This window comes from Leptonychotes weddellii, chromosome 13 (genome assembly GCF_054177405.1).
Source record: "Leptonychotes weddellii isolate Sample4059 chromosome 13, ASM5417740v2, whole genome shotgun sequence".
In the NCBI taxonomy this organism is placed as follows: Eukaryota; Metazoa; Chordata; class Mammalia; order Carnivora; family Phocidae; genus Leptonychotes; species Leptonychotes weddellii.
In genome coordinates, this window is record NC_138381.1 from 4,072,072 (window position 1) to 4,092,155 (window position 20,084).

Below are 20,084 nucleotides of genomic sequence, written 5' to 3' on the forward strand. Positions count from 1 at the left end.
TCCAGTGGGGGATACTAAAATGTCTTTCTAGTATGTAAATGCACAGCAATTGTTCAGGCCAGTGCAAATTTATGTTTTGAAGCACTGACTGGCCACAATATTAAAAATGCATGCTCATTCGTTAATAGGATCATGATAGTTACCAGACGTGTTAACAACACGAGACCATTCTGGCCGCTTTCATTACAGCAGCACTTTTAAAATAGATTAGGAAGGAAGAGCTTACACTTAGGCAGGTATCATAGGAAGGATCTTCCAGCTCCTCAAGAACCACACGTAAACCTAACAGTGTATTTACGATGTTAACTAACTCTGTCAGTCCTTCAGAACAACCACCCTCCAGTCCAGCTCAATATATTCCTATAGCGCCTCAGCAGCAAACAGCACTTTTTATAACTGAATGGAAACAGCGCTACAAAAACAGTATTCTAAAAATTCCTGTGTCTGGACAGTAGCACTGGATGTGCTTGGAACTGGCGTTCCTTGGCACGCTGGGAGTTAGGTACAAAGACTTTGTGCTCATTCTTGCCAAAACGCTAGAACAAGGGCAGCAGGGGGAGCAGCAGACAGGACATGGAGGCGGAGCCCATGGGCACCTGAACCGTTCACAGGCTTGGAAACAAGGAAAACACCCGAGGACTACGAAGTAGGAGACGAGTGCACATTACTAAACCATAGGTATTTTCAGACGGACAGTTTCCCACCCCAGCTTCCGCTGCCCAACCTCATGAACTGCACATGGAAACACAACCATGCCCGATGTGCCGGCTACACACAGACGTCTGGAGCATGGCCACAGAACTGTACGTCCTTATGATTATTATTTGGAACTATGCTGTCTTAGGCTCTACAGAACCGCTATCAACCTGTTTTCATTACAATTATCCACAATCAATAGCATCCCTAATTAAAATTACAAACACTGAAATTCTCACAGAAATCACTTTGCGGCCAATTCCCAATTGGCCAATGCCCCTTGATACTGCAGCAGTGACTGCCTTCTTTGCAAGCTCTCCACCTTCTCCCCTCCCTTCTCTGACTATTCACAGTCCAGAAAACTGGAAGAAAGCAGACAAGTCAAGGAGGGGCAGAAAGCAGTGGGCAAGGCCAGCGCTCACCACCACCGCTGGGCACAGGCCTGGGGCCTGGCCCGGCCTGCCTCGCCCAGCTGCCCGGGGCTACGCTACTTGCTTCCCACTCTCACCTCTGGCAGGGCTAAAGTCCCCTCGGGGACTGAACACACCACGCTCCTTGTTGAACATCCCCAAGCCCTACCTCAAATGGGCTGCCCCCGGCTCTCTACCTCCCACTCACCTGTGTATCAAATGCTAGCTACCCGATGAAATGTAACGTTCCACACTGGTCCAGCAAGACGTGGACATTTCTTTCTTTACCTGAGCTTTCTCGATCCATTTGAAGCACGTATTATTTTGATCTTTTTAACCCTAAAGACTATGTGCATTGGCACATAGTGATGTTCCCTAAATGTTTATTCAACATTTTTTAAAACTCTTCCAACTCACCCCACCAGCCACTTAGACTCCAGGAATTTCCTGCAGCGTTAACATGTTGCACCTTTCTATTCTTCACTACTTTTGCTCTTTTGCTCCATCTACTAAAAAGGTCCAAATCAGCCTTGTGAATACCTCCTCATCCTTTAAGACCCAACTCAAACATAACCTCTCAAGGAAGCTTTTCCTGCTGCTCCCAAGCACTCCCCGTGGACCACTGTCCTTGCTCTTACTCCTACAGTGTGTCCGTCTTCCTGTCTGTCCGTCCTCCTTGGAGCACATGACTGCAAGGCCCCTGCACTGGCGGGTCACTGGGTCTGCACAGAGAGGAAACTCTGAAGAATGTGCCCAACAGGAAACAAGTGAGTCCCTGAATCAGGGGCTATGCTTCCCTCCTATTTACATTTCCAACACCTCCTATACTCAGCCTTAGACAAATCAAAGACCAAAACCCTCCAGAAAGTAAAGGACTTTCAGAAACACATGAGCAGGAAGAGGGAAGGAGAAAACAGGTTAACACCCCCCCGCCCCCCCCCCACACACAAATCATAGGACAGGCAAAGGAAACCCAGAAGACTGGCTCCCCCAGCCCTCCCTATATTCTACTGTATGGATCAGGAGAGCTAAAGAATCCTAAGATTCCACAACTGGATTTTAAAATCGCCACAAAACCATTTTAAAATAAAAATAAAGCAAAAATGACTTTAAGTCACTGAGATATGAATTTTTCACTGGAAAAGATCTCAGGCCAGTGTTTTCAACTACAACACCAAGACATGACAATGTGCTCTATTTCGTTACAGGTTGATCATACATACTGCCTTGAAATAAACCTATGCCTCACTCTTCCATGACAAAAATTCAAGAAAACACCACTACAAATCTGAGAACAGGGTGTGGTGGTGGCAAAGTCCCCTACCATAAGGAGACACAGCCTCCTTCTGTCTCTCCTCCACTGTCCTAATCTTACCCCAAGTCTCTCCTGGATTTACAAGAGTTCATTGTAAAATACCTCAGAAATCGTATCTGAGAAAGAGTGCTTTTTACTTTAATATTATAACTAAGATATCTTTTAGACGTTCAGATTACAAAGTGATTTGTATATAAAATATATAAAACAATGTTCATTCACTAAATGGTATTTCAAGGACTTGAGCACCAGAGGGATAAACTAACAATGTTAATTTTGTATTCCTCACTGACAGGAAGAGAGACAGTAATCACTACGTGGCATTTCTAAATTTCAAACTAAAGGCAAAAATATATCATTAAACAGAAAGCTTTAAAATATTATATAGATAAAATATGTAATATACCCTTTATAATGAGTATATGAATGTTAATTTAAATTTTTTACAAAACTGAGAGATGCTGCATTTTACATTGTTACAAGCATAATTCATGCCACAGCATAAAACAAACTTTTTCTATCTATAACTCTTTAGCCAAAACAACCAGCCCGAACCAAATGCTTATTTGGATACATCTGTAGATATGATGGGTGTAATTAATTGTTCAGCTAAAATGCAATTCCAGGGTGCTTTTAATGATTTAGGTATACACAGCTTTAGTTCTCAGAACAGACTAAAAATAGTGATTTTAATTTATTCCTGCTGCCTACAATTACCCACAACCATGTATTTTTAAATATTTCCAGCCTATAAAAATTACTAATTTTTGCCACTTGTGTTTATCTGCATTTAGACTTTGATTTGGATAAATTAAGCTCTCAAGTGTTCCTTGCTTTATGAAACTCTGCGTGTTGTACACTTCACCACAAATAAATGACTTGTACCATTAGAGGTTTAAATAATGTAATGTATTTCATGCTCAGCCTGAAGCTGGATTCCAATGAAGTTGCTAATGCACGTAATGATTAAGTGTAACTCAAATACTAACTGTGTTGTTGAAAACATGACAGGCAATAATTTGGTCTATTATATTCTGCCATTTAATTGCCTAGTACAGACATTCTCTGACACATTATGAAGCAATGATTTACAATTATTCAAGCTGCAAAGGTCAGAAAGTGACATTATAATCATCTACATAGAGATCCCTTCTAATGCACAAAAACTAGGTAATGCCCCCCCCACACACACACAGTTTCACTGCATTAGTAACTTTCTATTTAAGGTTTCTTAAACCAAATAAGAATAAACAGCTCATAAGCACATTAATACACAATAGAAAATGTCTAGAATCTTTCCATGAACCCGGAGGTGACAGATTGAGAAAATGCCCTTATTCTCTCCCGATTCGGTAAGTTCTACGCAACTACTGAACTCTACACACAAGATTCAAGACCAGACACACAGGAAGTCAATCAGAAAAATCACCCAATCCCCAGACCAGGCGTCCTGGCATCCTTGTGAAGAGCGGCAGGCAGCACCCAGCTAGCACCTCTGAGGTTTATGCAGATCACAGGCCACTTACTAGTTTGCTACTGACTCTCTTTTTTTTTATTTTTTAAGTAAGTGGCCATGAAAAACAAAAACAGTAACCTAAACTCATCAATTTTTACCCCTCTTGTCCTAATGAAAAGACAGTATCTTCATCTGTCTAGGCACCTAATTCTATTATACCATGTTCAATTTGTAATCACCCAAGTGCAATAAATTATCAACACATAAAGAACAATGGAGAAGAGTAACAAAATCATTTAAAACAACGCTCTAATATGAGAAAAGTGGAACAGAGAAAGAGATACAAAAACAAACTGAATACCACAATGTTAAAGGAAAATACCATGCAAGCAAGTTTTTTAAAAGCAGAAAACAGAAGTGGCTAGGGGCTGGAAGGAGGTAAGTTACAGTTATTACATTCTGATGCAAACAACCTAGAGAGAAAAAAATAAGTAGAAATTAAAGTCAGTAAGCAAAATAACAGATATTGCAAAAAGCAGAGAAATTAAAAAAAAAAAAGGGGACAGTTAAAAGGAAGGAAAACAGTGGTCTACCATTACTACTGCATAATTTGAGTCCATCCCTAAAAACACTTTTAATCTCAAGTTTACCATCTGTACAATGGGGATAACAAACAGGAGATGAACAACCTCCTGACACCAGGAGACCAACAACAAAGTGCACGTTAATTAAGGTGTACACCAAGGCACAGCACTGCATCATTACTATTTATTACTGACAGTATTACATTTACTATTAAGTGTATGCATATACAAAGAGAGAGAGTTAAATTTAAAAAGATCTAACAAAACATGGTATCTGTAAGCCACTGAAATTTCAAGTTATTTTTTTAGTAGACATTAATCTAGTAAAAATGTGTGTTTAACCTATTTTTAAGCATATGTTCCCAACAAAATTATTAACTTCTGTATCGAGATGCTTTCTATTATTCTTATTCTCACCTCACTCGCCCCATGTCAGACCCACAGCACATGTTCATATGAACTGCCCATTAAGTGCTCACTATAAATACACCTATATTGTATAAAATTCCTCCTGAGATCACATTTAGGAAACTGTACTCTTCAAAAACTGCTCGTCCTAAAAGTGAAAGTAAAATCAAAGGCTTTTTAAATGAAGTTATCAATAATAGGCTCTTAAAACAGGAATTGCAAAGCAACACATTTCTGAAATTTTTACGGCAACATGAGCACATAAAGCATGGGTAAACACAAGTGAAATCCTGAATTCTGAACCCTAGCTACCTGACAGGAATTAGACATCTAACACATTCAGATGCTTTACAAACTAACTTAAATCCATGATATACCGTAGCTAGGATTTGCCGATGAAGTGGAGAAAATGAATCTTTAAGCTCAATTTTAAGATAAAAGAAAATCAGTGTGGGTCCAAACAACTGAAGTAAAAGTTTAAAAGGCAGTCTTTGTTAAGGGAGTAGCTAATGCACAAGTCAAACTAAGCCTCAGTAAAAGTATTCAAGATACATAGTTGATGAGCATCTACATCCTTCGTATATAAAGATAGGAAAAACAAGTCAATTACAAGTAATCTAAACCATTAATATTGAGCTCAATTCAACAAAACGTACTGTCATTTTCATCAATTTCACTATAAAATGATGTTTTTTTCAAGAAAAGCAAGAGGTTACTAAGACAAAATAATATAACAGTGTGAGCATTAATTTCATTTTTAAAATGTGCCTGCTCCGTTATTTCTATACATTATTACTCAATCAGAACTCTTTGAAGAACAGTTTATCTCTTGCAACTCAAGTAATGAAAAGGTTATTCATAAAATCCTAAGGGGCAGAGATGAAGGTACTGACTACTGCAGAAAGAAAAACACAGTGCAGGACCTTCTGTTTGTGACAAAATTATAGAGTTAATGTTCCTGAAAGATCACGTCACCTTTTAAAGCATGATTTTTTTAAAAGGTAAAATTTATAGCGATGAAAGCTAATGAAGAAACGCAGCATGAGCTGCTTATGCTCAGGAACTAATAGGTCCACTGAGCATTTCTAGGATTATTTAGCCATCAATGATAATGAATTGACATTGTCACTAATGTTAATGTACCAACGCTCTCTACCACCACGAACCTGATAGCCAATTCTTGCTTTCTTCTATGTTTCTCACTTTAGCTTTTAACCTACATATTGCCCTATCCCTTCAAAACACACGAAATACAGATGCCCTATGAAATTTTTTCTTTACCATTAAAGGGTTCTAACTCATTACTGTTCTGTTTCAACTCCAGAGACCAAAAGGCCTTCTTCGATCTACTGCAATCCTTCAGAACTTTTAGCATCACTGTGAAAATATCTACCCTATGCAAATTATCGTTACATCACTTTTAAATCAAATTCCACTTAAAAAAATTAAGAGAACTATTATTTCAAAGTCAGGTAAAACTCAATGACTACCATAATGCTAAAAGATACAATTTTGAAATCTAGATTGCTTTCTCTCCGTGCACACACACCCGCAGACCTCTAGGACAGCAGTATGAAACTCAATATATCTCTCTGTATTTATAATTCTTTATCTTGGGAACCAAATACGTAAACCACTGGTGTGACACTTCAGTGGTGTGTGGTAAGCGGTGAGCTAGGCAAAGTGTGCGCTAGGCAAAGTGTGCGCTATTTAAATTGGACAATCAGAGCCAATCGATCATGTGTTGTTTTTGACTCCACCTATGCCAGAAACTGTTCTCTGATAAAGTTTCTTCTTCCCCTTCCCCAGACTTAGTAACCCTAATTAAAAAAAAAAAAAGGATGGATGGAATTAGATTTCTAATAATAGAGCATGCAAAAGCTGCTTAATTATTTTGAAGAAATGAGGAAGAAACTGCTGATTGCCCCCTAACAGCAAATGTCCGCTGGAGTCAGGCCCTTCCTCTTTCCTATAACTCATATGGTAAAAAACAATAAATGAGGTATCTTTTAAAATTCCAAGGCCTAGAGCAATTAAAATGAACCATTTGGCACTCGACCCTCGCAGCTAAAATCAGTAGCAACAAAACTCATTCTCCCACTGATCTTCAGGGGGCTTTAGGGCAAAGGTTCATCTTCATTTACTTTAGCTGCAAGTCACTGAACCATCAATTCTGCCAATGAATAAATCACAGACCATGGTTAATAAAACTGCTTGCAAAGTTATTTGTAAAACTATCTTAAGGGTCAAAAAATGCAACGACATCCTGGAATAAAATGTACTGTCCAACAAAAGACAGAAACTGTTTTTGACTTAAAAGATATTTTACTCGGTAGTACCAACCAGAAGAATCTTCCCCTAAAAAAGGAAACCTACCATAATGTGTGCACATTGCATAACTGAATTGAACCTGCAGTACTTAGGGAATCAGCCATAAGAACTGCAGGTTTCTCAGGTTTCACAGAAAGTGTTTTCATACGATGCACTTACGTGCTAACTTCTCTAGATTAATAGCATTAAAATATATTTTTAATCAGAGGTAGGGTATTAAAATCCAGCTTTGAATGTCCTGTGATGTACCGTAGATGTCATGGCATTTTAAAACCTTTTAAACATTTCTGCTAAATTAATTAGTTGTGCATTAAGGCATCTCAGGGCTTCCTATTAAATGCAACACATCTGAGTGACAGTTTAACACCGAGAATGGTTCTTTAGAGGAAGAGCCGTTAACTAAAAATGGAAAACAGCAAGTTTTGAAATAAAGTTACACAAAAACATACGTTATACACTGTTTATTTAAGCTTCATCTCTGTAACAATCAGTAACCAGCCATCTGAAATTAAATCTTTTTCTGCCTTTCTCCTTATGGAGTATGTCCAGTCTATCCAAAGAGCCATTAATACGATTAAAATTAAAGCAGTAGAGCAAAAGAAAAAAAAAAAAAAAACCACACTTATATACTCCTAAAGCTGTATTATATATTTTTTTAAAATGTCTTTAAATGGAATTTACAGTTCTCTCTGGCAATGTGAATGAACATCCTATAATTTAGTCAATTTACAGATTACAGGTTCAAATTGACCTTGTAGCCCATAAAATTGCTCATCTTCAGTAGAGGATTAGAAGTGGGAGAAGAATGTCATAACTGTATTTAAGGAATTTACCATAACAATGGAAAGGAGGATACGCATGCATAATTTTAGCCACTCTTACTCATATCAGTTTTGAATTCTGAAACAATGGCTATCGTGCACATGCTTCCTGGTTCACCACAGTAGAGATGGTTTCAATTTACTCACCCACAGACGTGACACTTGTATTCCCTCATCCCAAGGTGCCTTTTGACATGGTTTCTGGCATCGCCAAGCTGAGCTGTTGCAAAATGGCATATCTTGCACTTGAATGGTTTTGATCCTAAGTAAATTTAACATAAAATATGATTTGAATTTGAATAATACATTACTGATAGTTTAAAAAGAGGCCTAGATCTTAAATCATACTTTTCATCTGTTTAGAAATTTCTGGCCCCAAAATGGAATACCTGCATTCCTTTCTAACTTGAATAGACCTGCATTCCATAATTATTCCGCCAAAGAAGACTTTAATGTTTCAGTGAGTGTTCCTAACTTGCAGTAACATTTCTAAGATTTAAAGTCAAAAGTGATACAGTTGAGCAGTACTAAGTAGGTAAGATGAACTAAATAATTTTAAATATTTTCTAACAATTTGCAAAAATATCTTTTAAAGTCATTCAACATGTAAAATGGAGCATTATAAAAACAAATACATACAGAGTAGCTGATATTTTATAAAGTACATTTATCATCAAATAAATTTCTCAGTGGCCAGCTCCCTTCCTCATATTTCTGCAGCTTTGAATTTACTCACATTAAGAAAGGCATTTCAGATTTTTTTTCTGACATTTATCCCAAATGATTCACTACGTTACTATTTTAATAGCACACAATGTAAGAATATACAATGGATAAGTTATTTGTTTTTATGATCATTTTATAGTCAAAAATCTGTGATGATTCTGCAAACCAGCAGTACTGACATTTTATTTATTGATTTCAAGAACAAATATTTCAACATAAAAAGCACAGTACCACAATTTTTTTTTTAAATTTCACAAAGATTAAACTATACTCAAATATGAGAAAACAAAATAACTTCAGCATCAACAAACCTAGTGTCAGGAAGAGATAGATTGTAACTGGAACACAGTTACTAGCAGATAATCAGTACCCACATTAATGAGAAGCAACATTCCTTTAAGTGCAACATGTATATTATACCATTTTTCAATTTTCTAACCACTAAATCCTCAAATCAAAATCATAAAAATCACAGTCTAAAATCACTACAATATGTTTCCAGATCTTTCGTATCATGTTTAGTACCTATTTGGTGAAATACCTCTTCTAATATAGTTAGACAGAATATGATATATGTGAACTTCAATAAATATACAAAAAAGAGCTCAAATAAAAAAAATTGCAATAAATCATATTTGATCAATGAACCTTTGTGCAGTGTCCTTGAAAAAAATAATCCTCCAAGAATACTTTGTTGAAATTGAAGCACTCAGTAAAAAATTTTAGAGTCTTAAATTTCAATTTAATTCCCAAAAGCTGACAAAAAAAGTGAAGCATTTAATTTTAATCTTCTAACAGAAATAAAAAAGTCAACAGTACTAAGCACAGGCAGACAAGGTTGAATATTTCACAGTTCAATGACAATGAAAAGCCAGATCTCTTAATACTTCCATTTCTACTGTTAGAAGTAGATGTAAAATACATTTAGCACCTGAATGGTTATATCTAGTCAGCTTTATATGTTTAAATGTCAAAAGCAGGTTGAGACTGCAGCTTACAGCAATCACATTCTATCAATCACATTAGAAACTACAGTTTATTTAAATGATTCTGATAAAACTAAGCCTATCACTACCTGGAAACACTTCATCTCGACACAGAATTCTATAAAGGGACATAGAAAACAAAAGAGTGAGAGAACCAATTTACCTGCACTTTAAATTGAAATGCATTAAAGGTAATAAGGCAATTAGGAAATTATTAATTAACAATAACATCAGGACTCCAAAGAAAATAAAGCCGTCAACATTTGCATTACAGTCTTGGTGAAAGCATCTCAAATCTCCTGTGGATGTAGGTTTTCGTCAGGGTCCCCCTACACTGCCACTGAGCTGAGTCCCTCGTGTGTGAGCGCAGGTGCCACGGCCTGGGTGCAGACCTTTCACGTTATTCCACGTGGCTCCTCAGTGGAAAGTTCTAGTTCCTCACTGCTAGTCTGCTAGTGTGTTGACAACACATAAATGAGTTATTCTGTTGACTGCTTTCGCGCAGAAATCAGGAGGTCCTGACTATTTTTCACATCATATATTCAGAACAGACTGTGTTAACATCTCCTTTCTGTGCCATAAAAATTCCAGGAAGTGGAGATAATACTTTCCTGCATAAGGGGGAAAAAAAAAAAAAGGTCCTCTTTTTTCTAATAATGTTTCCAGTTTTAAGCCTGCTAGGCACATCCCAAAATGAATCCAGGCATACTGTTTATAAGGCAAAATTTGTAAAGCCATGTATTTCTAAATTTATCTTCCTTGCAAGTGTACCGTGATTATTATAAACTGTCAATATTATTTTAAATAGTTTCATTCCTGGGTACAGCATTATCCACAGTAGGTTTTCTTCTTTTAATCTGGCCTCTGAGGTTTTTTGAAAGGGAAAAAACCAAAAACACTCTCTAGGCTTTCCGGCACCTTACAATTTTACCAAAAGAATTCCAAAGATTTTTAAAACTAAGTCTTCAGTCAGACCTACAACAGCCATTCCTCACCATCATTCATGGCTAATTGCTATGCATACATGGTTGTGAGGTGAACATTAAGAAAAATGACCTTCAAACTGTAGGTCTTAAAGAGTGTATAGAACCCATCACCTAATGCTTCTCCACAACAGCCTCGATGCTACAACCCTCCCTAACCGCTGACCACTTCATTCTGTCCTTCACTCATTCATTCACTAAGTAACACCTTGAGCCCACTCTGTGTGGGGCGTGGGGATGAAGAGTGAACAGAGCAGAGCCCAGGCCCTCCCTAGGCTTGGAATCAACGGACCAACTCTCCTCACCCTCTCTTCTCAAGTGGATTCAGCTTCTAAACTGTCAGATGCGTATTAAGTTAAACACTACCAGCCCTCACAGGAGACTTTTTCAGTGAAGTCACACAACTCCCTATCTCCCTGCTTGTGAACATTTCCAGAGAGCACAAGTGACCCCGTGCACTCAGAGCATCCAGTGAAGGGCTTCTGACAGTCTTCTAGTCTAATGACATCCACTAGCCATGTCTTAGGAAAGGAAAGCTCTAGCCGACAGAATATGCAGGAGAGAAAATGAACAGCTGATTCCGCACCCCTGATATAAGGGGAGAGGCAACACTGCCCTTTCTGCGCATGCTAATGACTTCACACAAGCCAAGGCACAGGAAAACTCCGTGGTGCTTTTTTCCTACAATTCTTGAAAACCAAAACTCATTTATTTCTTAGAGTGCCACTTTCATCGTGCTAAGGATGGGAAGAAAAGGTGACATAAAATATACAGTAAATCACAAAATATGAAAATAGGGATTGGAAGAGTAAGTCCTTTTCCAGTTAACCATTAATAACAGTCTCTGCATTACTACTTCATGGACATAAGCAAAGTATCAGAAAAGCAATTCATTTGAAGATGCCCAAGGAAAAAAGAAGAAAAAAAAAACAAAAAAAAACCCTGGATCAAAACTGGGAGACAACATCCCCCAAAAAGTGGCTTGAAAACTGAAATGGCAGACTAGTATTGTGTCCGGAGGAGCGGGGCTCTTTGTGGTGCTTCGGAACACAATAAAAATGTACTTGCTGATAAACCCAACAGAAGATGTTAAAAAGTATGCTAACTTTTACTAAATGTTACAATCAATGATGTAACTTATATAAGTAGGGTTACTTTGTCACATATTGATAGTTACCTCACTTTCACATCCACATTAACTTGATTTTAAATGCAATTAATACATATAGTCAAGGAAGACTAATGGACTACATTCTGCACTTAACCTAGTGGACGTTTTCAAATGGCACAAGTGACCAGTGCAAACCTATTTTGCATTGTAAACGACTAAATAAATCTTAATGGATTAAGAATGATCAGCTATCAACACACAAGGGAAATTAAGTGCTGAAATGCCTACATTGATTATTTTAAATTATTAGCCTTACTCTGTTCTTGAATTTGTATGCTTTTAGTGAGCTTTAACACATTTACAAGACTTATTGACTATAATTACAAGAGAATTCAAGTAATGGACACATCAATTATAAGCAACATGTCTTGACCAGACAGTTGCATAAAGAATTCTAAAAAGAGGTCCATTAGCATCTTCCTCTTAGTTTTATTCAGTTTTTATCTGCCTTTAGAGGGCATGTTAAAAAAGTACATACCTTCTACACATGTGAACAAGCCTGATTTCTAAAAGCCAGATCACTCCATAAAGTGAGCACAGTACTAACAGAGGTATTAATAACGCCAAGAAATCAGTGTTTGGATTTATTCCCCAACAACAGCGCCACTGCGTGAAGAATTGGGACCAACAGTACAATGTTTGTATTTACCTTGATTAATCTTATGCAGGTTGCCCTCTTACTTTCTTCAATGAAAAACTTTTATCTATCTTTAATCTCCCTAAACTAGTAATGTTTCATACTCTTTTGTCTTCCTCCTTGTAACCATGCACTAAGTTTCAAAAACTGCATGAATTTAAAGTATAGCTTTAATAATAAGCCATTATTTAAAAGTACAGTAAAATAAACCTTACAGTTTTAATGAAAATATGTTCATTGAAATGTGAATTTATTATTCAAATCCACTCATAAATTCAACCATGGAGACAGAACTTGTCTAAGCAGAGCACAATGATTTAGAAAAGCTGTCTATTTAAAATAAAGAATGTATGGCAGGTTTATAGAAACAGTGCAGTGAATTTTTACATAAATTTAGAACAGTGGCTTATGCATTTTCCACAAAAAAAAAGTTTAAAAAAAATTTCCACCCCAAATTAAACATTAAAATGGAACACTACATTTGACAGAGCACAGAAACTAAATCAGGCGCTGCCTTCATGAAAACGAAACCCCCAGGACATACTAACTTTGAAAAGTGTTCACTAATTCTGATCCTTGAAAGTAGAATCTTGTTGCCTGGGAGTTACGCTTTTCAATATAAACCATCTGGCAATGAATAATTTTAAATCCCTAAAATTCTAAGAAAATTTTTATAATTTCATTCCTCAAAAGCCATTTAATATGTCCTCTGAAACCCACCGTGCCCCTTAATAGCTACCTTGGAAAACCAAACAATTAGGACTCAGAAGCAACTGAAAAGCTGTTAAGAAACAGGACTCTAACAAAGGCATCAGGGGGGCAAGGCTTTTTGATAAAATGAAAAGAAATTTGTCAAATAACCTGCCTTGGAATCACTAAGGCTTAATTAACTTTGGAAATGTTAAATGTCCACACTGACTTAGGGCAGATGTCCAGAATGCCACCCAGCAGGGTCACGTGAGCCAGGCGGAAGGACAACAACCAAAGGCAGCACGGACTCCATATCTGGATGGGAACAAACATCCCAATTTTATCCTTCGTTTGCACTGTATATGTCAACACAGGTTTGCGGAAGGGTACATACCTGTATGAGTGCGAATATGTGCTAGAAATGCCATCGAATTGCTACTTCGACACATCTTCCCACAATACTTGCAAACGTTTCCCTGATTTTCTTCTCTCTCGCGGTTGATTTGCTCAGTGTCTTCCACTATGTACTTGTTCACCTCCCGGAGCAGCTCTTCATGCTGCCCTTTAATATGTAGAAATAAATTCTGTTCTGAATCAAAGGGCTCCGTACATTTGACACATTTAAAGGTGGCCCCTCCCTCCGGAAGCTCCTCTACACTGGCCTGTTCATTTCTCATATGACCAGCACTGGCCAAATGCTGATGGAGGTTGCTCTCTGTGTAGAATGATTTTCCACACAGTAAACAATGAAAGTGTTTCTCTTTTGTAGGATGTTTCATGGCTATGTGAACATTCAGTCCACTCAAACCATCTGCTAAGAAGCCACAGTCATCGCAACGAATTCGTGTGGATTCACCGAAGGAACTACCTTCAGATTTCTTCTTTTTCACACCTTGAGCACAGTCTTTTAAGGGCAACTCACTAATCCTTACGCCTGTTGTTACCAGACCCTCTTCGGACGGGTCTAACAATTCTCCATCTTCAGGGTTCTTTATCCTTATTATGGAAGAATCAAACCGGCCAAAACTGTACATGGCCTGTCCTTTGTCATCAATACTGATTATAGTCTCATAAACATCATTACTTTCAACTGTGCTATCAGAAGGTGGACCATCCTCTTCCAAAATAATTTTCGTTTCACGTTGGGAATTCATCAGAATTTCCTTGTTCTCCAGAACAGCGTCTTCTTGGATATCTTTCAAATCCTCTGAACTCTGCACACTCCCAACTTCGTTCTGACCACCACTCTCCAGGTTTAGCTCCTGCCTTGTCCTTGTCATCACATCAGGGACAGTGCCGTCAGCCGGATGCCCTCCCCCGAGACCTCCAGGACATCCATGTTTGCTAAGGGCTTTATCTGCATTCTCCCCTGCCTGGCCAACATCGCTCTCACTGAGCATGCTCGCATCGCCACGGTCATTCAACGTACTGTGGGCTCTCTCTACTGCCTCATAATCCAAAGCTGAGCTTCCTGAATTCTGAAATCTGCCTGGGGAGCCACAATTAGAGGAAATATTAAGGGACACCATCTCCTCAGGTTTCAGAGCTTTATCCTTGGCCAAGGGCTGCTGGAAAGTTTCACAAAAGGAATGATCTTCACTGAGATTAGATTCTTCTTCAGTCTCAATCTCTACAGAGGTGGGAGCACGGAGGACCTTAGACACGTCTAGATTAGCATCCTCATCCAAAACACAACAATCAACAGTACTTTTAGATTTCAGAATTTCTTCAGATGGCTGGTCTGATAATATTTGATATTCTTCAGAATTGTGTGGGTGCTGCTCTTCAGGGATAATGATATTTTTGGACACGTCCGCAGAATTTGCTTCTACGTCAGAAGAGGTCAGGTAACACTGCCTTTTCAACTTGTGTTTTTCTGTGGCTGCATGCCTAGTCATCTCTCGACGAGTCACAGCATAGTAATCGCAGGCCATGCAATAAAAAGCAAATTCTTTTGTATGTTTCCGTTTTATGTGCAGTTCTAGAGAAGCAGAAGAGTGAGCGTTAAACTCACAGTGTACACACTTGTTATCACTCGTACCCGTAACATCTCTCTGAGAGCATGCATCCACCTGCTGGAGAGGGTCCTCTGGTTCTAGAGACATTTGTTCCTTTTTATCAGTAAGCTGACTGTTGACTTCCCCATCTGTAGAATGAAATACATTTTCAATTTCGACTTCAGTTGGATTTCCATGCTCTGCCACTGGCTTTTCTGAAGTGGAGGTATCTGATTCTGCTGACCTGTTAGCAAGTTCATCTGAACCTGCTGAGGTGGCAGTCTTTCTACAGGCTTCAAGGTTGCCCCCTTCGGGGCCAACAATGATATCTGAACTCTGCTTGCCATTTGCTTCTATTTCTACACGTCCTTTATGTTTCTTAGTGGCACAATGACGCTCCATATCTCCCTTTGTTACGGTATAATACTTACACACTTTGCATAAATAACTATACTGGTGACTGTGTTTTCGTCGAATGTGAACGGTCAGGTTGGTAATACTAGAGGCCAAGAGACCACAATGAGAGCATGTCCGCGAGACGTTACCTTTGGGTCTCCCTCTCTTTGGAGTGGCGGTCAAAGCTACTTCACCCTCTTTGGTGGTTACACCAGGCTGTGGCGCTTCCTTGGTAGTCAGTAGGCTCTTTTCAAGACAGGAATGCTCCTGTAGCTGCATACCTTCTACATGGCCTTCGATCCTTCCATTTCCAGAAATGTGAAACTCTTCTTTTTTGTCATTTGCACCTATACACACCCTTTCAATACATTCTTCAAAACTTAAGCCGATGTTGTTTTTCTTGGCATTTTCAAGATGCTTGCTTCTCTTAATGTGCTTCTCCATTCCTTCCTTGCTCAGCGAGTAAAGATTACACGCTTTACAAAGAAAGTGATAGTCCTGGCCGTGCCGGAGCTTGATGTGTCTTGTGAGAACAGTGGAAGACCGCGTTTTATAAAAACACTTCTTACACTGAAACTGAGGCTTGCTTGAATGCCTCACTTCATGCCCATGGCTTACCCTGGACTTAGCAGGTTCTTCCTGAGCTGCTTTACCTGACTCACTCATAGGATCTTTTATATTTTCTGATTCTAAAGTACTTAAGGGTAAAGTTTGTAAAGCCAAATCACTGTTAAATGACTGGGAAGTCTTTGGTTGAACCAATAAACGAATATGCTTCTCGGTTGTTGTGTGTTCTTCCATGTCTTTCTCAGACAGGAAGAACAGATTGCAAGGAGCGCAAAGAAAACCCATATTGTGCTTTTCTTTCATGTGGTCTCTAAGATTTAGTTCATTCTCAGAAATAAATGAACAGCACTGACAGGTGAGGCCAGCAGCAGTGTGCAGATGCTGGTGGTCGTGCAAATGCTTGCCTGAGTCCCCCCTCGACGTGCTGGAAAAGCCACACGCCTGACAGCAAAGCTTCACCTCTCCAATGGGGCCCCTCTCCCCGTGGCTCTCCACGTCTGCCCTATTTGTTGCCACGTGACCACAGTCTGGACCAGCACACATCTGATGATCAGTAGCTGGCCTCACGGTCGCAGAGTGAAAGGAGCACACAACATGGCAGCTTCTTTTGTCCTGCGTCAGGTCCGGGGTTTCCGAGGAAGTCACACACAGACTGTGGACACCGCCACTCATTTCTACATGATTGGCCACAGATTGTGCCTCACGTGTCTTCACCTGGGTTCTAAAGTGTTTCATATACATCCTCTGGGTGTCATTAGCTCCTCTTTTACTAATTCCTAAAAGATTAAACCTTTTCTTGGCCTGGCCTTTTAAAGTAAATGTGCCAGTTCGCCGTCGGAAGCTACTGCCCAGCGTGAGGACGTTTCGCTCGGGTCTTGGTCTCGAGCTTGCACTGACACTGGGTGCTGCCTGTAGGGTATTTTTGGTAGATTCTAATTTATCAAAGAGACCCTCGGAGCTTACCAATGCTCCTAACTTTTTACTTTTACTCTGGTTTTCAGGATTTCGAGCTATAGCAAGGGAAGTTACGTTTTCTTCAACAATCTCTACTTTTTCTGATGAGGTGTTCCTCGACGGCATCATTTCAACAAGCAGCTCACAGCTGCTTCCACCCTGCTTAGAAACGCTTCCTCGGAAATCTTTAAATTTGCTTCCAACATTTCGTAATCCTTTTGAATCACCAGTCTTTGCTACTGGTTTAGAAGCTCTTGGTTTTACGCGAACATTTTTTGTGCCCATGGTACATGGTTTCTTAGGAAAGGGCTGTTTTGTTAAGATCTGTACAAATCCTCCACGAGCAGCAAGATTCTGACGCCGGAGGTGTGTTTTGCCAAGATAATGTGCATTCAGCAGGTTTTCTTCCACACACTGAAAGCCGCAGAGATCACAAGAGAAGACCTGGGGCGGCCCATGTGCCTGCCTGATGCGCACATGCGGTGCCGTGCCGCTCTCTGCCGTGTGGCCGCAGGGACAGCACGCGTGCTCCTCCGACTGCTGCGTGTGGCACTCAGAGTGCTTCTCCAGATCCGCGCAAGAAGAAAACAAATGACCACAGACGCTGCACTTGAGAACCGTCTCTACGTTTCCCATGGTACAACTAACACCGATCTCTTTCAGGGGGAAAGGAGATTCTCTTTCCGGATCAAGGGAAACCACTTCCTGAGCAGACTTTTTTTCAGGGTCTGCTTTCAGAGAAACAGCATCAACAGTGCTAAAACTGCAAGGAGGGGAGAAGGTAGTGGGAAGACAAGTGCCTCCATCTGGGCATTCCCTCAGGAGGGTCTCCTTCGCTGTCTCACCTAACGGGATATGCACTTCTGGGACTGTGCTCTCAGAAGTTTCTAGCCCGGGAACGCCCTGCTCTTCAGACTTTAGGTGCTCTGCCTCGGCTGATAATTTCATTCGTTTGGAAGCATGTTTGTTCCCGTCTTCCACCACAGTGACACTGCCAAAGTGTGAGGATTCTGAAAAACCTCTTTTGCTGGTGCAATTCTCTGAAGAATTTGCTATCACATCAAATACGGGCCCACAATCTACATCATTAGTTGAAGAATTTCTCGAGTCTTTTGCTTCTTTGTTTCTGTTTTCATCCTCATCATTCTCTGGCTTCTTCTCAGTATCCATCGTGAACAACGTGCTGATGATGCTTCTTGCGTCAGGGCAGCTCACTTGGCACTCATAACCTGTGCAGCAAATAAACACGTTGTTAAACCTCTGAATGTAGAGAACACACACACATATTTCGTCTAAAAGTCAACATAAAGTGACACACTGAATGAAAAAAATTTCATAGCCTCAAGATTTCCTTTATCTTGAGATGTACTCTATGGCACGTGTGAAGTCCTTATGAAAAGGACGAAGTCAGATCTGGGGAATAGCATCACCATGATGCTGACTCAGGAAGCAACACTACGGCATCTCTGATGGAAGAAGTGCTCCCAACCAAGCTTGCAAAAAAACTCCCATGAGTCAATTCTCTTTACTACTACATTTCAGCTTACTATTTTTTTTTTTAAACAGAGAAGCCGTCTTTTCAAATTTCATTTCAGTGAAACCCCCATCTGTAAAACAGATTAAACAAAACTGCTGTGATGCAAGCCAGGAAGTCGGGCCTTCCCCTCTGCAGTCTCCCAACCAAAGCCTAAACCCCAGTGTGAAACTTAAAAACAACTGCTTCATCCTTTTCCCCTGCAGCAACGAGCCTTAGCACGATTTTTCTAAATATACCCTAATTAACAACATGCACATTCTCATCGCACATCACTATTCCTGCTCAAACTCTCCTGCCAATGAAAAGCCCCTCCTATTCCCACTGTCAATCACCGGTTTCCTCATCTAACAGCCATTCTGTACCATCTGAAGGTTAATGACAAACGGAAACTTCAGCAGGAGAGCAGGATTAATGAAGCAAATTTGGGGAGGAGAAAAGAATTTCACTGAATAAAATGCTTTAAAATCAATAATATTGATTTTATTTTTCATTATGCTATTTAATTCAATTAAAACATATCATTTTTCCATTTACATTACACCAGGATTGGAATTTTTAGCCAAATGCCATTGGATTTGATGTGAATACAAAACGATCAATTATGGCCTCAAAGCTAATGATAACTATTTTTAACTATTTTAACTACTTTTTTCATAACGACGACAAATCCGATAAAGGCTATTGTTCTGACTGACTCTGTTAACAGTGGGGAGCAAAATATATTTATGTGATACCAAAAGCATGAGCAACAAAATAAAAAGTGGATAAACTGGGCTTTATCAAAATTAAAAATTTCAAATGACAAAGTAAAAAAACAACCCACAAAGCGGGGAAAACTTTTTGCAAATCATATACCTGACACAGGACTTAATCTAGAACATATAGAGAACTCTGACAACTCAATGATAAAAAGATGAACCAATTTCTAAATGAGCAAAAGGAGCTCTGTATATATTTCTCCAAAGAAGATACACAAACAGCCAAAAAGCACATGAAAACATACTCTATCCGTAGTCATTAGAGAAATGCAAACCAAAACCATAACGCAATACCATTTCATACTCATTAGGATGGCTAGAATCAAAACGTCAGACGTAACGAGCATTGCTGAGGATGTAGAGACATCAGAACAATCACACAAAGGCTAGTGGGGATGTAGAACAGTGATGCCACTTTGGAAAGAGTGGCAGTTCCTCAAATGACTAAGCATGGAGCTACCACACAGCCCATCAGTCCCACTCCCAGGTATACACCCAAGAGAAGTGAAAACATTTGTCCTTGAGAAAACCTGTATACAAATGTTTACAGCAGTATTAGTCATAATAGCCAGGGGGTGGAAACAACCCCAATGTTTATCAACAGATTAATGGAAAAACAAAATGAGGTACGTCCATATCCACACGATGGAATACTCGGCCG

At 39.3% G+C, this 20,084-nt stretch overlaps 1 protein-coding gene across 11 annotated transcripts in view; it reads right to left on the minus strand.

Annotated features, from left to right (window-relative positions):
- Positions 1-20,084, minus strand: part of ZNF407 (zinc finger protein 407) — a 518,640-nt gene that overhangs the window by 472,485 nt on the left and 26,071 nt on the right. For all 11 annotated transcript variants that reach the window (XR_014139532.1, XM_081801009.1, XM_081801007.1 and 8 more), the window contains exons 2-3: positions 13,609-18,357; positions 8,169-8,283 (exon numbers count right to left, since the gene is read on the minus strand). Coding sequence is in view for 10 of the 11 variants with exons in the window: in XM_081801009.1 (XP_081657135.1) it covers positions 8,169-8,283; positions 13,609-18,298 (4,805 nt within the window). In the remaining variant the exon portion in view is untranslated. The remainder of the gene's footprint in view (positions 1-8,168; positions 8,284-13,608; positions 18,358-20,084) is intronic.